General features: G+C 45.8%; 1 protein-coding gene across 3 annotated transcripts; it reads left to right on the top strand.

The window, feature by feature from the left end:
• The first annotated feature begins 2,680 nt into the window (after nt 1-2,680).
• Nucleotides 2,681-20,133, top strand: per1 (period circadian clock 1). 3 transcript variants are annotated; one of them, XM_011487497.3, is made up of 20 exons: nt 2,681-2,815; nt 9,009-9,776; nt 10,242-10,495; nt 10,583-10,704; nt 10,778-10,979; nt 11,059-11,253; nt 11,823-11,901; nt 12,154-12,260; nt 12,663-12,816; nt 12,906-13,176; nt 13,253-13,361; nt 13,443-13,596; nt 13,680-13,798; nt 14,513-14,659; nt 16,157-16,531; nt 16,614-17,368; nt 17,447-17,633; nt 17,945-18,164; nt 18,241-18,391; nt 18,476-20,133. In XM_011487497.3, the coding sequence occupies exons 2-20, from the start codon at nt 9,412-9,414 to the stop codon at nt 18,728-18,730; spliced, it is 4,221 nt and encodes a 1,406-aa protein (XP_011485799.1). In that variant the 5' UTR covers nt 2,681-2,815; nt 9,009-9,411; the 3' UTR covers nt 18,731-20,133. The 3 variants fall into 3 exon arrangements, with proteins under 3 accessions (XP_011485799.1, XP_011485800.1, NP_001129992.1); XM_011487498.3 differs by lacking the exon at nt 2,681-2,815 and adding an exon at nt 6,476-6,730; NM_001136520.1 differs by lacking the exon at nt 2,681-2,815 and having other exon boundaries at nt 9,412-9,776; nt 18,476-18,730.
• The last annotated feature ends 2,976 nt before the right edge of the window (nt 20,134-23,109 follow it).

The raw sequence follows: 23,109 nt of genomic DNA, 5'->3' as shown, positions 1-23,109 counted from the left end.
TGGATGGAAATGTCATAGAGTTGGTTAATGAGTACAAGTACCTTGGTGTCTGGATTGATGACTCCCTCACCTTTAAACCTCACATAGAAAAACTTGTGAAAAAAACTCGAACTTAAACTTGGCTTTTTCTTACGTAACAAGTTGTTTTTCTTTTGAAGTAAAAAAGCGTCTTGTTACTGCAACTTTTTTTTTTATCTGTGCTGGATTATGGTGATATTCTGTATATGAATGCCTCATCTTCATGTCTCAAAAAGGTTTGAAACCACGTATCATGCTTCCCTGAGGTTCATTACCAACTGTAGAGCCTTGACGCATCATTATGGTGACTGGTATTTAACAGTACAATGGCCTTCTCTGGCCACTAGGAGGCAGGGACATTGGTACACTTTTATTTACAAGGCCTTGCTTGGATCACTGCCTCCCTACATTTGTTCTTTCGTCACAAGGACAAGTCGGGAATCTTACTCCTTAAGATCTAAAGACCAGTTGTTGCTTTCTGTTCCGTTTGCCCGCACAGAGCCGGGGGAAAAAGCCTTTGTCCACTCTGCTCCTTTGCTTGCATATGCTGCAGGAAGACTGGAAACTAACTGAACTGGTATGTTTAAATGTTTTTAAGAACAAGCTCAAAGCATCAGAGACTGAAACAATCATGTGCAACTGCTTTTTATGATGTATGTGGTTTTAATGATGTGTGTTTTTATATATTTTTTGCATTGAACTGTGCTGCCTCTTGGCCAGGAATCCCATGGAAAAGAGGTTTTTAATTTCAATGGGACTTTCCTGGTTAAATAAAAGAATAAATAAAAAATAAGATAAACCCAAAACCTATGGAGAGGCATCTTTTCAGCACTATAGCCCTTGTTTATGGAACAGTCTGCCAGAGAACCTGAGGGCCGCCCAGAGCATGGTTACTTTTAAGAAAATGCTCAAGACCCATCTTTTTAATCTGGCTTTTTGAAAATTTTACTACTTTTATTATTTTAGTTTGTATTTTTTAATACATTATTTCTTTTTTTATGAATTTACACTAGATTATAAATGATTTACTGTAATATTCCTTATTTCAATTTTTTATTGTTTATTGCTTTTGTCAGTATGATAACTGTTTCATTCCCCTTTTTATTTTCATTTTTATTTCTAGTGCTTCCTCAGTGGAGTCCTCTCCCTCTGGGTCGGCTGCTGTTTAGCCGCTGCAGCTCTACATGGGACCTGGACCTGGACCTGGACCTGGACCTGCATCGCCACATAGCCATGGTGGGGCTGGTGTGCGGTGCTGCATTTGGCTCGCTATGCAGTTACTTACAGAGAGACAGATCCTAAATATTAGTGTTTCCAACAACCAACAGTTTGTTTCCCATTGTCTATTCACATTAGTTAGGGGGTGGGAGGTGGGAAAGGGGTGGGGGGGGGGGTTGTGTGTAGGTCTGGGGAGGGGTTCTTTTGTGCTCGTTTTTATATTATTTCTTTTGTTTTATCTTAATGCAAAGCACTTTGTGTTACGTTTTTATAGGAAAAGTGCTATACGAATAAAGTTTGATTTGATTTGACTCATTTCACCCCAAACCTCTCCAAAAATGAAAGTTAGTAGGTAAATGTGTTCCTGATCATCAGACTGGAAGAACTAAGCCTCAAAAAGGTTCCATGTTCAGTTTTCAGTAAACTGAAACTCATTTTTCATTTATAAATATGTCCCTCAACCAGTGTCAAACTCAGCATTTATCCATCATAATACATTTTATTTTTTCTAATTTCTCCATATTAATTCTTCAAAATAATAACAAATAATTTATTTTTAATAAACCATTTCTTTTCAGCGATTTTTTAAAATTTTATTTTATTTTATCAAATAGGGTGCAGCAATTACAGTTCATTTATAAACATACTAGTGTCCCACATTGTAATCTGTTTACTGCAGCCACACAGCAGCCTCGTGCTTCCAGGGGGGGGCAAGTGGGGCATGTGACGTCAGCGCCCGGCAGCACGTTGAGGAGAGCATGAAGCTGCCTACCGGGAACCGTAAAAACTTAATAGTTGCGCAAAACAAAAACAAAAACATGAACATGACTGAGAAATGGAAGACTTTATGGTTCTTATATATTTATTATTAATTGGAAAGTTAAAAAATAAAGAGAAAAGTAAACCTTAAAATTATAAAAAATTACTAGCTGGCACTCATCTTTATGATAATAATGCATAATGGTTTTTTAATTAAACCTAACCTTAAAGCTTTTTCTTCAGTTTAAACTACTTCACTTTTTTTAAATTGAACAAGAGAAAAAATAAATGTAATAGCCAAAGAAAAAAAGTAAATTTTTCATAAGGTACGTTTTTACCGTCTGAATGTGTAACATTTCTTTTAACATTTGTGTTTTTACATTTCCACTTGAGGAAGGAAACCGGCAGCCTTCCCTAAAAAGGACTTTCGGTGCTTTTCCTGCAATTACGGTGATGGAGCCCAGCCTACATGGGGAGCAGGCCCCGCCCTCTCGTGTCCGTCTGTTTTGCGGCGAACTCAAGACCAGTCACTCTGCAACGTGACTGCCGAGCCCCGTGCGGCCGACCACGCCCCTCCCCACCAATTGTATTAGAGTGGGGCGGTCCGTGGGCGGGGTCTCAGCCCCCGTCCGTCCAATCACAGCACCTGCCTCAAAAATCCCACTCTCAAGTATGTGTTGCAGCACGTGTGGCACTGCGTGTAAACTACCATACGGGAGCAAACGCAGCAGTCCGAAGAAGCTTCACACAAGCCTGGAAAAATCCTGGATTTGTTCGAGACTTTTAACTACATTTTAGTGGAATATTGAACATATTTAAGGTGAGTCGGTTGAGTTTTTTGTCATAATATTTGAAAATAAGTACAATTTTTAGCTTGCTTGCTCGCTGGCCAACTGTGTCGTTGCTCCATTAAAACTAGTAAAGAGGTTGATATTGTCTGCAAACCCCTGAACGAGCATAATTTAAAACTCATAGCGACGCGAATGAAGCCTATTTTTTGTTGGAGAAGCTAGTGTGTTCGTTTAAATTTAGACATCGTGAGTGCTGTGGCATCCATCCAGCCTGGTTTCTGGGTGTATTTCTGTCTGATGAAGCAGATCCACCTTCTTCTCAGAACCACACCAAACACTGCTGCTGTTTTTGTTGGTGTTGTGTTTTTTTATTGTTGTTTGTTTTCTATGTTCTGACACTGATTTATGCGGATCCATTGCTGCTTCACTTTCCAGACTGTTCAGCCCTCCTCCATCCATGACACACCGTTCTTTGATCACTCCCTTTTTAACTACTTCATGTTCAAATCCCTTACTTACCACATTTACTCCATTGAAGCACATTTCTAATACTGATCCATTAAAAAAAAATAATTTCAAAATAAAAGTGTTTGCTGATGAAAATGTGCGGAAATTTGGAATTTTAGCGTTAAAATAAACCATTTTTATGCCTAAAATATTTTTGAGAAGTTCTTTAAATCCTGTTTTTAACGTTCCTGTGGCGTTCTTCTGATGATGGAGGACATATATAAAGAAAATTTAGCGTTAAATAGCATTTCTGAGTATTTCTTAATTCAAACTGTTGTCAACGCCGTTGGAAAATAAAGTATTTGTGACGTAGAAAACATACGGGACGGGCCACAAGCTCCCTGCTCCGCTCCATTCTGATACATTCACTTGTAGACGTCTAGATCCAGGAAAGTCTTCTTTGTTTTTTTTCCTCGTCCAAGCCGGCATCTGGCTGAAACCTGTATGATTGGATCGCTCCAACATTAGTCACTGAACCTCTGATGTTAGTAGGGGGCTATGAGGGGCTGTAAGCTAGCGGGAGAGCATGTAAACAGGTAGATGATGGGAAGTGGGGGTGGGTTCACTCTGCTGAAGAACTACTGCTGCTCTGCAAGAAACTATGTCCTGGAAAATGAGACTGTTTTTTTTCTGGCTAAAAACTGCAAAGTCATATAGAAATATATATCATCAAAAGATGATTGGAGTGGGACTTTCAAGTATATTTTTAATTGATTTGATTGGTCAATGAAAAGTTTGAAATGATTCTTCAGTTTCCTTTTTCAATGCTCCCTGATCAAACATGGCAATTTCAGGAAAATCTTAAGCAAGCTTATATAAGAACTTTACAGATGATTATTTTGGTCCAGCAGCCACTAATGAGCTAATTACAACATAATTGCATTGTTTGGCCTAAAGAGGTTTAATTCCTTTGATTAAAGTTTTATTTATGTCATGTACTGTATGACCGAGGTCAGCTGCATCTCATGCAACCTTTCATGTGTTGGACTTGAATGGGGGGTGCAGACAGTCTAGCTGCATCCACAGCTTCTATTCTGCCTTCTGCTGGCTTTATGCATGTATAGATGTTCACACTGTACAAGCAGGGAGGGGCTTCTTCTCATTACCCCTACAGTTGGAAGAGGCTTGATGCAAAATGTCAAAGTGGTGCCAATCTGGTGTATCTTAATCCAGGCTTTTTCTGCCACATCTATTCTGAAATATATACGACTCGGCACGCTCCTGCAGAAAGGTGCAAATCAAACGACTATTAACTGATGCAGAGGAGAACGAGAGCAAATTACGGTGCTTGAGTGTTGCTGTTTAGCTGAAATGTCTGTGGGTGGGTCCACAGATGACTCCCTGTTTATGCCAAGAATCGCCCAACCTTTCAGTGTTTTTTGCAACAGTGGCTGGTTAGAGAGCAGGACGAGGACCTTAAAATTTTGAGCGTTTGAGCTGCGAAGCTGTGTGTTTGCACTTCTTTGTGAACATTCTTCCTCAGATGTTTTGACTGCACAACATTTGCTTGGATCCTTTGAGCGGGAATAGCATGTTTCAGAGCTCGTCGTCCGCAGCGGCAGAAAGAAAATCAGGACGCAGGTGGGGGGGCAGACTCTGAGAAAAGTTGGAGTGCGGCTCTGTCCTCTGTGTTCCCTGGGGGGGGGGGAACATGACAGATTTATCAGAGGCCGCTAAGATTGCCGTTCTCACTCAAGGCGCTTGCTATGGTGAAGATTACAGCAGATCTGTTGGACAACAGTTTTGACACCTAAAATTCCTTTTTTTATCAGGTTTGTAGGCTGACCCCCCCCCCCCCCCCCCCCCCCAAGCACATCTTTGATTGTTTATATCGAACTGCAACCTTAATGTGTTGCAGAATGTTTGGAGTACAATGTCATCGTTGTTGTGGTTCAAAAAGTTCATGAACACGTTTTGGCTGCTAAAGAATAGAGTTAAGATAAAGCGTTTAAATTTAGTAACTTGAGACGTTTATTATTTAAACAGGACCACAGTACAGGGCGAAACAAGGCAGGGTTCCTGGAAACTAAATAAAGACGTGTTTTGACAACTATACTTAAAGACCCACTCCGTTGAAACGGGTGTTTTTGGTGTGTTTCACATGTTCTTGTGGCAGTTTTCTGATGATAGAGGACATATATTAACTGTACGGCTGGATAGCTCCAATAGCTTCAAAATCTGTAGATCCTAGAAAACGTCAAGGTTTTTTTTTTACATTTTGGCTAAAAGCGGCAATAAATATATTTAAAAGGGCACTGGGAACGCTTAAAAGAACAAATGAATGAGCAGAAACTATCAGATTAGCTGCGTGTTGTCCTTTAGCAATCTGAGGGATGTTAGATATATTTAACATGTTTTTATGTCATGAAGATACAAAAATGACACCAAAAAATCTCTTTTGTTTTATTTTCCCTACCTTTGCCGTAGTATCTGGGTTATTGTAACATAGATTTACATAAGTGGAATTACAAACCAAATTTTGATGCCTGGCAAAAAGCTCAACGTATTTACAATCATTTACGAGAAAAGCATGAAAACGGACAGAAAAGATGACCGTGGACCGAGCTGACCTTAATCCACATTTTAGAGCCTGTTTATCACAAAAATAAGTCATTTGATTATGATGATGCTCATTTTGGGTCAGCCTCTGATTCACTGCAGCTCATTCTTTGGATAAGATGGGAATAGAACCAACGCATAAAAGGCAGGTTATTGAACTGATGTGGGACTAATGATGACAGGAGAGCAAACTCTTTTCAATTTTAGTTCTATATTCGTTTGTTTTTCTAATAAGAAAAATATATTTGGGGGATATATTAGGAATTAACAATTAGGGATCTGTTTAAATCGAGTTGGCTGCTGGATTAAGAACAAAGTTGCTGGTTTGAATCTTTTCTGTGGGTTTTTTTCCTTAAAGGTTGGACGTTTTTATTAGTTGAGTCGTTTAGATTTTTCTGTCAGTTTCTGCTTTTTTTTTTTTCCTGTGTAAAACGTTGGATTGGGTGACTGGAGGTTTAGTTTGACCGCAGTTGGGAGACGTGTGGTTTAGCCCCGCCCACCGCTGCAGCCGCGCGGCTTTTGCTGCCGTGCCTCTGCGCGCTGCGCTCTCTCATTGGTCCAGACTGCTGACCAATCAGCATTCAGCGGGGAAACGCAGTCGCGTCCACGTGCAGGATATACACAGAAAAAAAATAGAAAAAAATACAGAGCAGGTTTAGATTTACGGCGCAAGCGCATCAGACTACAGTCGCTCGTGCTTTGCCGTTTCGGAACCGGCACGGAGTTCGACGATACCTCTTCTCCTCTTCTTGTGGGCCAACCTCTAAGGGATCGTGGCGAATCCGCTTGGAACCGACCGTTTTTTTATCAGAAACTCCTGTTAGGCGCGGAGCTCCACGCCTTGACGTGCCTCGTGCTTGCTTTGCGGCAGGTGATTGGTGGGTTCTTTCAGCCTTTGAGTCCTATACCTGTTCGCTGACTGTGGTCCACATTCACGTTAATCCGGAACCTTATTCCTATGTAGTAAACGGGGCTTCTTTTTATTTTATTTTATTTTATAAATAGAAAACAGTAGGCTGAAGCTCGATCTCCATCAGTTCTGTGAAGCTCTCGTTTTATCCAGCAATCCAGAATCTCAAGATTCAACTTTTTAAAGATGGCATACTAATAACTGTGTTATTTATTCTTGTAAGTGGAACCATCCATCCAGCCGCCCACCCTCCACCCACGAATGTTTCCTTCAGCAGCACAGAAGCTGATTCTCAGAAAGTCTGTTTGTTTTTTTGTTTCCGTTTCAAACCACTCTTTCTTGTTTTTGGTCATCATTCGCCTTGATGTCATCAAGTGGATGACACTGGTTATCTTGGTTACTGAAATGAGATTTTCAGTAAGGCTGCAGTTGCTTTTTTTATTTTTATTTTTATAAAGGTTGCTGTTTTTAGAAAAAGTTCTTGGTTTTGTGTGCAGATCATTTCTGAAACCATCAGCAGTTGTTTTCTTGTTGGAGCTGGTGGGCTGCCATCCTGCTGGTGTTCTGTTTTTGGCCCGTGCTCCGTAGGTCCAATAAAGCTAGAATTCCCATCCTAATCCAGAATAACCCCATACAGGTCAGGGTCCAACTTCTCTTTTTGTTTGTGCAAAAACAAGGTACACAAAACACTTTGACCTTTCTGGCTGACGGAGCGCAGACACATGAGGATTTGGACGAGAGATTAAGACGTGTTGGGGTGTGTGGAGCGTTTTTTGCATGCAGCCTCATGGTGATTCATTCTGACGCTGACAGAGAAACCAAATTGCATAACCGGCGGCGAACGCTTTCCCCTAATCTGAGGGCTTGGGAGGGAAACACGCAGGGTGGTTTTGCTGTTTCTGGTGGTTTTTTTGAGTATCGGCTGTCCTCTCCTGGTTCAAGGCCGTGGTGATGGAGAAACCTTAAGGTCCCACTCTGATGGAAAACGGGGTTTTGGCATGTTTAGTTGGGCATTTTTTTGATGATGGAGGACGTACAGAAAGTTGAGCTTAAAATCTGAATGTTTCTCGATTCAAATCATTGTGAGTCAGGAGCAGACGACAAAATGCCGTTTGAAAAACATCAGATTTGTGACGCAGCAAATACGCTCAAGCTCCCTGCTGCAGTCCCGCCCACAACTCAAAGGCAAATTTCTGAGGAACTACTGCCGCTCTGCAGAAACTAGGTCTTAGAAAATGAGTGATTTAGGCTAAAAACATCATTGACAACACTTTAACAATGGATCAAAACCTGACCGGAGTGGTCAAGTCTGGAGGTTTTGAGCTCATCTCCTCGCTTTGCGCCCACTGTCATTAACCACGCAAGTGCACATGAACGCCATGCCCCCTTCCATCAGGGTTTTTTTTGTATGTGTGCAAGGGTGCAGCGTCCATCTGACCAAACACGACGCTCATTAGCATTTCAGCTGCAGGTGGCCTTTTTGCATGATTGCATGAAATGAAGTCAAAAGCCTGCAGTTGATCCCTTGGCTCCATGGAAACCGGCTCCTGAAGTTATTTATGAGCCGCGGTCGTCATGCCTTTCGCAGGTGGCCAGTCCGAATCTGTCTTTTGGGGGGGGGGAGCTGCGTCAGGGCTTGAAGCTGAGACAGATTCAGCCACCATACCTGTCAGAGGGCGGGCAGCGGGGGCCCTTTGGGGTGGCCAGGTGGATGAAGTTGACAGGATTTGCGACTTAGCAGAAGTCTGCGTCGTCTCTGGGTTGCGTCTGTTGGTCTTTAGGAGATTAAGCGCCATCACTGCAGCCGGGTCAATAAATAGCTGGAGACTTTTACTTGCGTAGGTTGTGGTTATAAATGTACAAATGGAGTTAATTTGACATGTAAAGCCTGATGCATCAGCGCTCTGTGATTCGGATTTGCCCCCCTCCTCCTGTTGCGTCCACATTTATTTAGTCTGCGGGGGTAAAAATGGGACTGTGCTATGACGACCAACCTGTGCAAGTTCGGGTGTTCTGTAATCCCACCTGTGCGCTGAAAGATGAGGCGGCGACTTTCAGATCACCAGCGCAGAGGACCAGAGCTGCCGCCGCGCTGCGCTGCACATCTCAGGGCCGCGTCCCCCCCTCCCACTGAGGCCAGCGCGAGAAACCCACAACTCCCCCTTTCTTGGCTTGAAGTCCTTGAGCGGCGGAGGCGACTGCAGGTGTTTTTCTAATCTGCTCTCTCCCTTTCTCCTTCATTTCAGGTGGCCTTTGGCGCCCAGAGCAACACTTCTCTGGAGGCCCTGAATCGGAGCACGAGAAACGTTGTTTTGCTGCCTTTCTCACTCTGCCTCTTCATCGCTTGGTCCCATCTGTTGAGGCGCACGCCAAGGCTGTTTCATAACCAGAGATTTGTCTCGAGTGACACTTTTTGATCCGGATCGTCCAGGATTCTGGATTCTCTGTTTGCCTTCTTTGTTTTGCTCTTTTAGTAAAACCTGTAAGGAGGTTTTTTTTTGTTTTCCAAGAAGAAAAACAACTTTTTGCTTAATTTTCCTTCAATTTTCCCAAATCGGCTTCAACTATGGTTTACTTGTGTTCACATAGTAGTCCCACTTGAACAGAAGCCAATCTAGTTCCGCTGCGCCAGCCTCGTCCTACACTAGTATGAGTTATGATGGCTGCACATCAACGCCCAGCAGCAGCACTCAGGGGAGAGTGTCGGGTGCCCACCTCAAAGACCAGGACGGAGACCCCCAGGGCCTGAGCCGGCAGAAGGCCGACCAGCCGGGCCCCCATGGCTCCCCACAGGAGCGGGGACACGCAGACGACGGGGTGTCGTCCATGGAAGGAGGGTCCAGGTCCGGAGACCAGCGGGGACCGAGCTCGGACGAGATGGAGGGGATGTCCAGCGGGAACGACTCCGGCGAGAGGGAGAGCCACCCGCGCTCCTGCGGACACCAGTCCTCACGGAGCTCCCACAGCTCCTCAAACGGGAAGGACTCCGGCTTGATGCTGGAGAGCAACAAGAGGTAGGAGCTTGACCTATGACCCTCCCGTTTCCTGTCAACTCACACAAAATATCTTTTTGAAACTTTAAGAAGTTCCCGCCTGCTTTAGGTACCACTGTTCCGCTTCATTTTTCTGAATACATTTTTTCCATTGTGAAAAAAAAAGCCTATTAAAAACACCGTTTTCATTGACGCACCACAACAGATTCACGGGTTTGTGCTCAACCACTTCCAGAAGCAACGTGAATGGCAGAAACCTCAGGGTTCTTTTGTGGAGTCGGAAGTTGAGTCAAAGCGAATCGTATAATCTGCTGGCGTAGCATCAATGCGATGTTTCGGATCAAAACACTTTATCTCCTGCAACTGAAACTGCCTTCTGCAGCACATAGTCAGATGTTTCCAGGAAGCGCCAGTCTGATCTGATTTACCTTTGGTATTTGTCTGCAACAACCTCCTGAAAGAATGTTTGGTCCTTCCTCCTTTCAGCTCCAACTCTCAGAGCCTGTCCCCCCCCGGGGGCTCCCTGGCCTACAGCCTGCTGTCCACCAGCTCTGAGCACGACCCCCCCTCCACCTCCGGCTGCAGCAGCGACCAGTCGGCGAGGCTCCAGACGCAGAAGGAGCTCATGAAGGCCATCAAGGAGCTGAAGCTCCGGCTGCCGGCCGAGCGCAAGGGCAAAGGTCACTCCAGCACTCTGAGCGCGCTCAAATACGCTCTCCAGTGCGTCCGACAAGTCCGAGGTACCCCCCCCCCCCCTTTTTTTTTTTTTTATTCTTTTAAAATTCACCCAATGGTGTTCGTGCATCTGCTGACATGCTTATCTGCAGCCAATAAGGAGTACTACCACCAGTGGAGTGTGGAGGAGTGTCATGGCTGCAGCCTGGACTTGTCTGCCTTCACGGTTGAAGAGCTCGACAACATCACCTCAGAGTACACCCTGAAAAACACGGTGAGTGTGCAGGCCGCACCCCTAAACGCAGCTTTACGTCCGGCGCTGACGTCCCCCGCGTCTCCTGTTGCAGGACACCTTCACCATGGCCGTGTCCTTCCTGTCGGGGAGAGTCGTGTACGTGTCGCCGCAGGGCTCGTCCCTGCTGCGCTGCAAGCCCGAGTGTCTGCAGGGGACTATTTTTTCCGAGCTCCTGGCTCCCCAAGACGTCAGCACCTTCTACAGCAGCACGGCGCCCTGCCGCCTGCCCCCCTGGGCTTCCTGCATCGGCTCGGGTGAGTGTCGGGAGGGCATTGCGGCGTCTCTACTCCCCCCTCTGTATCGTCCACTGACTTGTCTGCGCTCCCCCCGCAGCCTCCCCTCCCGCCGACTGCACTCAGGAGAAGTCCATGTTCTGTCGGATCAGCGCCGACCGCGTACAGGGCGGGGAAATGCGCTACTACTCCTTCCGCCTGACGCCCTACCAGCTCACCCTCCGAGATTCGGACGCCGCAGAGCCGCAGCCCTGCTGCCTGCTCATCGCAGAGAGAGTCCACTCAGGATACGAAGGTATTGGAAAACTTTCCTTTGATGTTTTGACCCAAGGAGGCACTACAACCAATACCTCTAAACCCCGCCCCCTTTTAGACAGACTGAAGTTTTAACACAAAGATTTTGTAAGAAGGGCAACCCACTTCTCCCCTTTTTATATCTGATTGAACAGTCGGTTTAATCCAAAACAGTTTTGCAAGTTGTAAGAGACAGTGAGTAAGTTCTTGTTGCTAGGATACGATGGCGTTCACCGGCAGATGCAATGATTCAAGGGTAAATTTAGAAATGACAGAAAAAAGCTGCTCAGGCCCAGAGTGCCCCTAAACACAGAAGGAGGTCATACTTTTCCATTTATTAATATATTTAAATCATCGAGTAAAGGGTAAACAATATTAGCTTGTTACCGTGGCAACCGTGCCCGACAGAGGGAGTGAGATTGGACAGATTGCATCTCTCTGGGTTCATCTAGAACAGCAGGTTTCTCTGAATATGAATAAAGTACACACACACAAAAAATAGGTGCAAACAGAATGTCTCTCATGTATGGATGCTGTGCTATTGCTCATGTCTGCCTCGTTTCCCATCAGCCCCCCGGATCCCCCCGGACAAAAGGATCTTCACCACCAGCCACACTCCCAGCTGCCTCTTCCAGGAAGTTGACGAGAGGTCAGTTACCCTGACTCTGTTGCCACGGTTACGGCTGTGTTGCAATCTATCCGGAGAGTTTGGAACTGGCAAACGGCATGAGGCAACCTGTTCAGCCAAATGTGTTTGTTTGTCTTGTTTTTAAAGATCGCTGAACATCCGTGTTCTTTCACCGGAAAAATGTCAAAAACTTGTTAAACTCAGATTATTCCAGATTATTCTAATGAGACAAAACTCCATGTCATTTAAGCGATTACTTATCTGATTTTTCAGAGCTGTGCCGCTGTTGGGTTACCTGCCCCAAGACCTGGTGGGGACCCCAATCCTGCTCTACATCCACCCGGAGGATCGACCCACCATGGTCGCCATCCACGAAAAGAGTGAGTCGCTTTATTAGCCCCTTCTGGCTGTAGCCATGTGACCGGCTCACAAAAAACACGACGGAACCAAGTTTTAACTCCGGAGGTGTTGCCGGCGACATCTAAATACCGTAATCTTTGGACCGTTTGCCCTGACGTGGAGAAAAGCGGTTTTTCATATCAGATATGCAGCACTTCTCTGCTGTTGCATATCGGTCCACAGCTGCTTTTCTCCACTTCAGAAGCTTCCGGGAGTTTGTCCGTTTACGTCCGTAAACGGCAGAAAAGTTGCTGTAGTGGAAAGAATGTCGACACAGGCGCTAAAGTTCCGGTGTTAAACGGTGAGATGTGTCTGGACCCGCGCCCATCTCCAGAAAACCCTGAAGTACTGTGTCTGAACGCTGCACTGTGGTCTGTCTTTAGTCTTTCAGTTCGCAGGGCAGCCGTTTGACTATTCACCTTTACGGATGTGCGCCCGCAACGGCGAGTATCTGACCATCGACACCAGCTGGTCGTCCTTCGTGAATCCCTGGAGCAGAAAGGTGGCTTTCGTCATCGGACGCCACAAAGTCCGAACGTAAGACCGTCTTTTGGTTCGTTGGACAAACCGGTGGTCAGCAGGTGTATGAGTATAACCCTGAAGGTTGTTTCTGCTCCGACCTGCAGGAGTCCTCTGAACGAAGACGTGTTCACGCCACAGCCGGGCTACGAGACCCAGGTCACCACGCCGGACATCGTCCAGCTCAGCGAGCAGATCCACCGTGTCCTGGTGCAGCCGGTGCACAGCAGCAGCTCCCAGGGTTACAGCTCGCTGGGCTCCAGCGGCTCTCGGGGTTCCCGCCGTTCCCAGCAGCACCACCACAGTGCCTCCGCAACGTCGTCCAGCGACAGCAACGGCCCCGCCATGGAAGAAGCTGCGGCCGCCTCATATAAACCCGTGAGTCTGAGGCGGAGTGGCCGCTCGGCGTCGAGTCCTCTGCAGCGTCCTGACTCTTTCTAATATGCTTTTCCAGATGACCTTCCAGCAGATCTGCAAAGACGTCCACATGGTCAAGACTAACGGGCAGCAGGTCTTCATCGAGTCCCGGAACCGCCCCCCTCCCCGAAAACACGCCAGCACAGGTGAGTTTAAAGCGTTCGCCTTTGGAGAAATTCATGAAAGCGCAAACTCAAAAGCAAACTTCCTCTTCTCTGGTGATTCAGGTGCAACAAAGGCCGCCAACAGCGACCCAATCAGAGATCTGATAGCAGACGTGACACAACCGTCCAAAGCTCTGGTCCCTGCACAGCTAGTGCAGAAGGATGCCACCACCGGGTACTCCTACCAGCAGATCAACTGCCTGGACAGCATAGTCAGGTATGTGGGCGGGGCTACACCCTCACCTGGATAGCTTTCCCTCTTCCTCCTTCCAACCATTCTCTCCTGTATCGTCCAATCAGATACCTGGAGAGCTGTAACATTCCGAACACGGTCAAAAGGAAGTGCGGCTCCTCCTCTTGCACCGCCTCCTCCACGTCCGACGACGACAAACAGCCGGACGCCGGCTGCAGCAACAAAGGTACGTCCACTTTGAGGCTAACGCTCTGTAGCCCTTTGACACCAGAGATGTAGCTGCATTTATGACGTTCTTTGAACTTTCGTAACCCTTCGACCGTTCGCAAAATTAACATTACCTTAATTTCGTCAACGGTCAACTGTTTACGCATAAATGTTAACTGTCGACATTTGCGCAATCAATTTAAGCCGATTCCAAAAAAGTTGCGTCATTCACTTCAATGCTCCACTGTTTACGAATACGCGTAAATGGTGGACCGTTATCCTAATTAACAATGCTAACCAATTCGAACGGAGTTACGTTAATTGTGTAAAGGATCAACTGTTTACGCAATTAATTAATTTGAAAACAACTCCAACGAAACTACGCTAGTCATGTATACGGTCTACTGTTTACCTCAAAATGTAAACAGTTGACCGTCAATGCAATTCATTCATTTCAACAAATTCCAATGGAATTACGTTAATTGCGAAAAACGGTCGACTGTTTATCTACTGTCTACTGTTTACTGTTTTGTCGTTGGCGACTGGTCCGGCTTTAAAAGGGTCAAGTTGCCAAACAGGTTTTTTTGTTTTTAAGCCAGAAGTAGAGGACGAACGTCCAACCAGCAGGCAGTCCAACAATAATGTCACCTTAACGTGTCTGGTGCAGATATTCCTGGATTACTAACAAATGTGGTTGTTCATCTGTCTGTGCATCTGAACTCTTCACTTGCAGGTGGTTCAGTTAACCTTGTAGGTGAACCACCTACTCTGCCTCCTCTGACCATGGCGGCCAAGGCAGAGAGTGTAGCCTCAGTTACGTCTCAGTGTAGCTTCAGCAGCACCATCGTCCATGTAGGAGACAAGAAACCTCCCGAGTCAGGTGGGCACCGTCAACACATCACACCCTTCGCAGGTTCTCCTAACCTAGGAGATCGCCAGCATCCTCCAAGTTGTTGTCTCTGAAAGCCTTTTCATTGCTTCTGAAGTCCAGAGAGTGTTTGTACTTGTCGCCTCAGAATGTTATGGATGTGGGTTTTTACCCACGTTGCTCCGGTTTGGTCGGTAAGTCCTGCTGCTGTCGTAGCTAAAGCCCTTTGCTGGGGTTTCACACAACGTCATCCTAAAAAGTTTCAAAAGTTTTGTTTGACTCCCAACCTCGGGGTGGGGATAAAAAAAAAAGCCAAATCATTCTGCTTAAGGGCTTTTATTGTGATAGGTCCACTAAAGGAAGTTGAAGCAAAAACTCTAAAGGTGATGCCCCTTTTAACACCAAAGCTGCTTTGTTCTTTCCACCACCGTGATTTTTCAGCCGTTCACGCATTTAACGTCATTCCAGCAGATTCTCAAGTGGAGAAAAGCGGCTTCATGGCGGCATACAGCGCTAAAAGTGTGTTGCATAACGGCACAAGGCTGATATTTTAGGCCGATTCACGTTGATCGCATAAACGGTGGAAGAGCTACTGTAGTCGAAAAATGGCAACTATGGAGCTAAAGATCCGTTTTTTAAAGACCAAAAAGTTTGCTGAGAGCGGCTAGTACAAAAAGAGTATCCTAACTATATGGAAAGCTTTAGGCCCACAGCGCCCTCTGCTGGTTATATGTTGCATTGTTTTACAAAACCATTCAAAGTCTCTTTGATTTTTTTATTTGATTTTTTTTTTACACTTAGAAAGCATGTTAGGTTGTAAAAAATGTAAAACAAAATTGTCTAACAAGGTTTATTTCTAACAAATTTCTACAAATCCCTTCAGGTTTTAGATTATTTGTTTTTAACTTTACTGTTGAATTTGCTGATCTCACCAGAGAAAAGGAGCAAAGAAAAAAAAATCCAGTGGGAGACTTTCAGTTTTGGTACGACACAAAGGGCAATAACATATTGCTGCATTATTTTTCCCACCTCCAGTCACAGTTCTTCCAGGAACAGACGGTGCCCATGTCAGAACAAATGTCAAATTTTCTTTTTTTTGTTGATTTCTTGTTTGAAATAAGAAAAGATGCCAGAAAATGTTTTTTTTTTAACATTTGTTCATCAGCAGCAGTAATAAAAAGTAAAAAAAATCTCCAGATCTGGTTCCAGAAACTGGGTCACGCCGAGATGAAATCACAAATAAAAGCTTCCAGCGAAATCATGGAAAAGATTTCTGAGTTCAGTTGGCAGATTATCACAGATCCGTCACCCAAACGAGGATTTCTCCTCCTTTTTTATGATTCTTTGCCAATTTAAAAATGTTTTTCAGCAGATTAAATGTCATTTATAGATCTAGAAACGGTCAGTTGTTGCTATTTGAAATGTCTAGAGTTCTAAAGTTGGATTTTTCTTTCATAAATGTTCTTGTTTGAGGTAAAAGTGAATCTTTTTCTTCCTCTTCTGTCGCAGATATAGTCATGGAAGAGGCTCCTGTAGTTCTGGCTCCTCCTCCTCCTCCTCCTCCTCCTCCCACCGCTCGTGTACTGACTCCTTCCGCTGTCACAGCATCCACCTCCACAGTCGGTTCCATCCCCCCTGCCAACGCCGCCGTGACCCCCTCTGTCCCGGCCTCCCTTCCCCAGACTGGACAGCCAGAGAGGGAGAGCTGGAGAGGCGGCGGCGGCGGCGGCCGCTTGGGGCTGACCAAAGAGGTGCTGTCAGCCCACACCCAGCAGGAGGAGCAGGCCTTCCTGGACCGCTTTAAGGACCTGAGTAAGCTGCGGGTCTTCGACCAGACGGCGTCTTTGGCGGCGCGCTGTCACGTCCCCGCTGCTCCGCCGCGAGGTAAAGGGGTCCCCACCAGCCCCACCTTTACGCCCCCCTCTGTCCGAGTGTTTGTACTGACGGTTCTCCTCTGCTTACCCAGGCGTGCGCTGCTCTCGGGACTACCCCGCTGCAGGGGGCGCCAGTGCCCACCGGCGGGGGCGGGGCGCAAAGAGGCTGAAGCACCAGGAGTCGTCGGAGCAGCACGCCCCTCTGGGTGTGAGGGGAAACCGCCAGGACAGCAGAGCCGGCGCCGCCCCCATGCCGCTCTCCATGCCTATGGGGGCGGCTGCAAACTCCTCCTCCTGGCCCTCTGCGGGCTCCCAGGCCAGCATGCCCCCCGCCGCCTTTGCCCCAGGAATGTTCCCCTTCTACCCCATCTACCCGCCGCTCCAGGATCTGTCTCGTTTCCCCCCCACCCCGACCGTCCCTCCAATGATGGCGCTTGTCGTGCCCAATTACATGTTCCCCCAAATGGGGGCGCCCATATCTCAACCCGGTTTCCCCCCAGGACAGTTTTACAACCCCAACTACACTTATTTCAGCCCCCCTCCAGCCCCCGTCTCCACCGTTTTCAACCCCATGCCCACCCAGGGCAACTACCCCCCCTCCCAAAGCAGCACGGCCGAGTCCTGCACGCCCGCCGACCGGGAAGGCGCAGACTCCCCCCTCTTCCATTCCCGTTGCTCCTCCCCCCTCAACCTCCTGCAGCTGGAGGAGTCGCCAATCAACCGGCTCGAGGTTGCCACGGCGCTGGCTGCCTCCCAGCAAGCCACGCCCTCTGCGCAGGGCAGCGTTCCAGCCGGGGGGCAGAACTCGGCCAACCCGAGGAGCTCCACAGATGCTTCCAAGGAGAACGTGAGTCCATCGCGTCCTGAAGACATTCTGTGACCCGTGAGCTCCGTCATGACCGGAGATTTAACTCTGTCCCTTCAGGGGGAGGCCAACGAGTCCAACCAGGACGCCATGTCCACCTCCAGCGACCTTCTAGACCTGCTGCTGCAGGAAGACTCCCGCTCCGGCACCGGCTCTGCTGCCTCCGGATCAGGGTCCTCTGGCACCAGATCTTCAGGTTCTGGTTCCGGCTCCAACGGCTGCAGCTTGTCTGGCACCAGCGGCACCAGTAAGTGGCTTAGAACAATGACCGATTTATTTTTTTTTTTTATTATAGTTTGTTTTCTATTATCTTATTTAATCATCCAAACAGTAAGATAGTTTTTTAAAGTTGTCGGTTTACTCAGAAGATTGTTTTTATTAAGAGAAAACCATAAAAATGTATATATATATATATAAATATTTGAGGGTCAGATTGTTTTTTTTTTAGTTGATTCCTCACAGAAATGTCTAGATTTCTGTATTCCAGGAATGTCCGTCTGTGAGCGATTCAGGCTCCAGAAAGATCCTCACAGCGCTTTCCTCTGCTTGTTGCTTCAGGCAGCAGCCAGGGCAGCCACACCAGCAAATACTTTGGTAGCATCGACTCCTCCGAGAACGACCACTCCCGCAAGCAGCCACCAGGGGGCGGCGGCAGCAGCAGCGCCGGAGGAGATGGCGGCGAAGAGCAGTTCATCAAGTGTGTGCTGCAGGATCCCATCTGGCTGCTGATGGCCAACACGGACGACAAGGTCATGATGACGTACCAGCTGCCCGTCAGGTAGGATAAAACAAAACCTTCAAAAATATTTCAAACGTTTGTAGAAACTTGTAGAAAACCGTGGTTGTGACTTCAGGGACATGGAGACGGTGCTGCGGGAGGATCGCGAAGCCCTGAGGAACCTGCAGAAACACCAGCCCCGCTTCACGGATGAGCAGAAGAAGGAGCTGAGTCAGGTCCACCCTTGGGTCAGGACGGGCCGCCTCCCCCGAGCCATCAACATTTCGGTAAGCCCGACTCCTGAGGGCTGCGCGTGCGACCGCGGCGTGCAGCGGGACCCCCCCCTCACCAACGTGTCCTTCTGGTTTCAGGGCTGCGCCGGCTGCAAGTGTCCCCCGGCGATGCCGCCCGACGCCCCCTTCGACGTGGAGATCCACGAGATGGAGCTGTGCACGGTGCTGAAGGCTCAGGAGGAGAGCTTCAAGAAGAACCGCGCCGCTGACGCTCACCCAGAGGAGGAGGACGACGACGAGGCGGAGGAGAAGGAGGCCGAAGCGCATCAAGCTGCGGTCGCAGAGGCACAGAGTTTGAGATCAGGAACGTTGGAGCGACAAGGACAGACTTGAAACCAGCAAACAAGAACCTCCCGGAACGTGAAGTTAGGAGAATGGAGCTCCGTGGGAGCAGAACATTCCAGAAAAACTGTCGACAATCTGACGGATCAGGAGGGACATTTTTGGGGTTCGATCGCTGATTGACTATAGAATCTCCTCAGAAACCTCCAAAAGTGAACACTCTGGTTTATAAGAGTGAATCCTTACCACACACACACACCTTTGAGCTGTTCTGTTCTGTTTTATTTATTGAAGTTCTTCTAAGAGGAGAACCTCCTCACTGGGGTTTTTTTTATCTCCTGTGGTCCACGGTGAGCTTGTTAAGAGACAAGTTTTCATGTTTGACCTTCCTTCCTACTGAATGTTTCTGCTCTCATTTTCATCCTGTAGGGATAAATATATACATATATATATGTATAATTTTTTTAAAGGGAAAGTTCTGCCCCAAATGATACAGAGCACTTATCCGAGAACATGTACAGTGGAAGTCACAAGTTATTTTGTGTATATTTTTGTACTTGAATTCCCCACAGATCAGCAAACTCCAAGAAAGAAGAAAAAAGTTTTTTGTGATGCAAAAACCAAAAAAGTTTTCCGGACAATGAGAGGGAACCGCCATGATGTCTGTGGAGCATCAGTGCAGCCGCTTTAATGGAGCGCCAGAAGAAATAAAGGATTAAAGTCCCACTCCGATCATCTTTTCATCTATTTTTCAAACAGTTCCCAGTGGTCTTTTAATCTCGATAATGCCGCTTTTAGACAAAATCATTGACGTAGTCTCTGCAGAGGGGCAGGCGGGAGTTCATAAGAAATTCACCTCTGAGTTATGGGCGGGACCGATAGCACAGAGCACCTCCCCCTGTTGCCGAGAGCTCTCTGTTCACAACCCCAACCCAACATTACCAGCTTGGACGAGGAAAACACGTGGATCTACAAGTGGAGCGGCCCGCCCAGGGAATAATCTGTCACAAATCGATCCTTTTCAAACTGCATTTTTTTTTTCCCCCTCTGCTCCTGAATCAGGAAATCAATAAAAGAAAAACTCAGTTTTAAGCTAATTTTTCAAAAAAATATATGTCCTCCATCTTTTGAAAAACGCCCAAAAATAAAGTTAAAAACAGTTTTCATCGGAGTGGGTCTTTAAAGAATCACACGATACCATCTCCGTGTGGTCGGCACCTTCAGGAACTGTGAAGCCTTGGCGGGAGCTTTGTGTCGCTAGCGTGTGTCATAAGTGAGATCCACTAAAGGTGGAACTACTTTGTAAGAAAATCCTGAGATTTTCAAGTACTTTTTTTTTTCTCTATTTCACTTTTTCTTTTTTGTGTCCAATTGTGTAATATTGTAACAGTTTCTTATTTTTTGTGCAATTCTTTGTAAAAAAATGAAAATAAAATGACTAATAAGGCCTCAAATGTGACTTTTTTTTGTTTGTTTGCGTTTTACCAAACATCTAGAACAAAGGGGGAGTTTGTGCGTATCTTAGAGTCTGTTCTTGTTTTTGCAGCATTCCGGTACACAACCGAACGGAATGAAGTGGAAGCAGGGAGGAAACCGGGGCAGCTGCCTTCTTACCCAACCGCAGTTTCATTCTGCTCAGCTGTGGTTTTAAACCCAAAGAGGTCACCGCAGCTTAAAAAAGACAGAGGCACGTCCTCCTTCAGGCAGGGTAGCAGAGTTTGCCGTAATGACTGTAAAGCGTGTGGTTGATGTAAACACTCGATGGAGATGAACCACATTGATGTTTGGTTTTCCACCATGCCTGTGTGCCACAACAATGTTCATGCACTCGAGAGCATATTTCAGGTTTTTCTGGACTTATGTTTAAAATTCCTCATTTTGTTTTGAATTCTTTCCCAGACTGAAATTATGTCAACACTTAGTTACCTTTTTGGCTAACTTTATGTTAACATTTTTAAAAATATTTTTTAAACTGGCTCTGGAAAGTTTGTTAAAAAAAAACAAAAAACTAAAAAGTATTTTAAAAAGTAAAAAAAAAATAAAAATGGGAGACAGCAGCTCCATGAGCTCAGCAACTTTCAGCTAAATGCTAGCATGCTAAGATGAAGGCTAGGCCAGAATTCCTTCACTACAAAGTGCACTATATAGTGGGTTCGCCGTTTTTTTTTTTTTTTTTTAGTGCTGTCCCAATCTACAATTCGAAAATCGAGTGCCCTAGAAATTTCCCAGAATTCTCTGTGCATAACCAGTGTGCCACGAAGCTCACTAGATTGGCTGATAAAGACCACAATGCATTGTGTCGGAATACATTTTGCAAAAGAAGAAAATTTAAAAAAAAAAATTCAATAAACCATCAATGGTTTTCTCGTCAAAGCACAGAAGATTTATAAATAGTTGTCATAAAATGCTGGATTTTTTAGTTTGTGAAATCAGCGACTTCCCATTTCCCCTAACCCTTGTCCTATCTTAGATGACCCGATCCTTACTTTGACGTGTTATCCCTACCATGATAAAGGTGGAAAGATTTCATGTAATCCATGTGAAGATCACAAATTATTGAAGAAAAAAGGTTCAGAGCACTAGTGGGTCTAGATGACCCACTAGACAGTGTTTGAGTGCATAGGATAGCACAAGGGTTATGTAACAAGGGTAGACTGACGGTTTAATTTATATTCTTATTTATTTTTAATTTCACCAAATCCTGATCATTTTTATATATATATTTTAATAAATGTTCATATTGTTCATAATCAGGATGTATATATATTTTTGAGACATGAATGCAAATATCTGTACTATCACTTTAAGAGAACTTTCTAGTTTTGTGCGCCACCCTCTTTCTCTCAGTTCACGCTGAGACGGCTAAGAGGAGGATACTGCGACCCCAGGTGTTAAACCAGGGAACTACATGTCACCAAGTTATCTGTTTTGTTTGATGTACAGATCCCGCTGTGGTGATCAATAAACGGGCAGCAACCAGCAGATGCTTGGGTCCAGACTCTCCTCATTTTTCCAGCAACACAAATAAGAACACAACGCAGATCGATTGGGTCAACGGACGCGCATTACGAGCTGGATTGCAGCCAGACAGATACGCGCCGGTTACAGTTACAATGTAGTTACAACATAACAATACTTGAACAGTACTTGGTGGAAGACAGACATGTTGGAAAAATTTGGATCTAACTAAAAAAAAATCCTGCAGCACAGCAAACACATTTTTGTTGTCAGATCTCACATAACAGGGCTGTACGTGTAGAGGTGTAGTGGTTTGCACTCTTGGCTTATAGGGATAAGGCCCTGGTTCAAATCCCAGTGGGACCCTTGGAGTTTGCAAGTTCTGCTTGTGCATGTTTGGGTTTCCTGGAGGAACTCAACAGTCCAAATATTGGTTTCAGAGGGGTTAATTGATGATTCTAAATTTTCCCCAAGGCCGTGTCACACTGCAGCTACATGTATTTTCCATCAATGCATTTTCGGTTTTTCGTGATACATGCATTGATTGACGCAATTCATAAGCGCAGATGTCCATCAAGGGCTTCACCTGACAATTCTTTACGTGAATTCGGTTTTGAGCTGTATACATTTTTGGTGTTTTGAGAATTACGCAGTTAATGCGTATTTTATGTAGTTTATTCGCAATTATTACATAAATCTAACGCAATTGTGCGTGAATTTCGCTAGATGCATATGCAAACTTGTGGCATCTCACGCATGTACCACCAATATATAACCTTTATATCGCGTATACAAGTCAAGTTCAAATTATGTATTTAAGGGGAAAAGAATTTGGACTTTTACGTTGATTTATGTGTTCTTTACATGATTTAGCCATACTTCTACCGTGGTTTTTCATGTACTATTTGTGAAGGGTGTACCTGTCTTTGGCCAACAGTAGCTGGGATAGGCTCCAGCAACCCATGACCTCAAAACGACTTCAGTGGGTTGTGAAGATGGGTGGATGGAAATCTTACAAACCAAGAAACAAAACGGAAAAAATATATAATATAACCCAAAACAAGTCCATTGGTGACTTTGTTGCTGAATCACTTGATATCAAACTTCTGTGTAAATTAATGCTATATCTAAAACTATGTTGTAGGAGATTTGGAGGAACTAAAAAGACCAATTGTAAAACAAAACAATAAAATTGTATCAGAAAAATCTGTATCATCAGGGCCATTTTTTCCCACTGGAACGCAGGTCACCAGTAGGCAGGTTAGCTTCAAAAGCTGCTAACAAGACCACATCTTGTTGCTGCAGGCCAAGGCTTCACCTGTGACCTCACACTGAGCTGCATACGCCTTATGTATGGCTGCCATTCCACAGAGTTAATGCCGTTTCCCCTCAACTTTCTCACCCTTCCTTCCACAACGTCCCACCCATCTCATTCACCTCCCGCGAATGCCTCCCCCCATCTCCACGCCTCC

The sequence above is a fragment of the Oryzias latipes genome, chromosome 18, assembly GCF_002234675.1.
Source record: "Oryzias latipes chromosome 18, ASM223467v1".
In the NCBI taxonomy this organism is placed as follows: domain Eukaryota; kingdom Metazoa; phylum Chordata; class Actinopteri; order Beloniformes; family Adrianichthyidae; genus Oryzias; species Oryzias latipes.
This window is presented reverse-complemented; position numbering and strand designations above follow the sequence as displayed.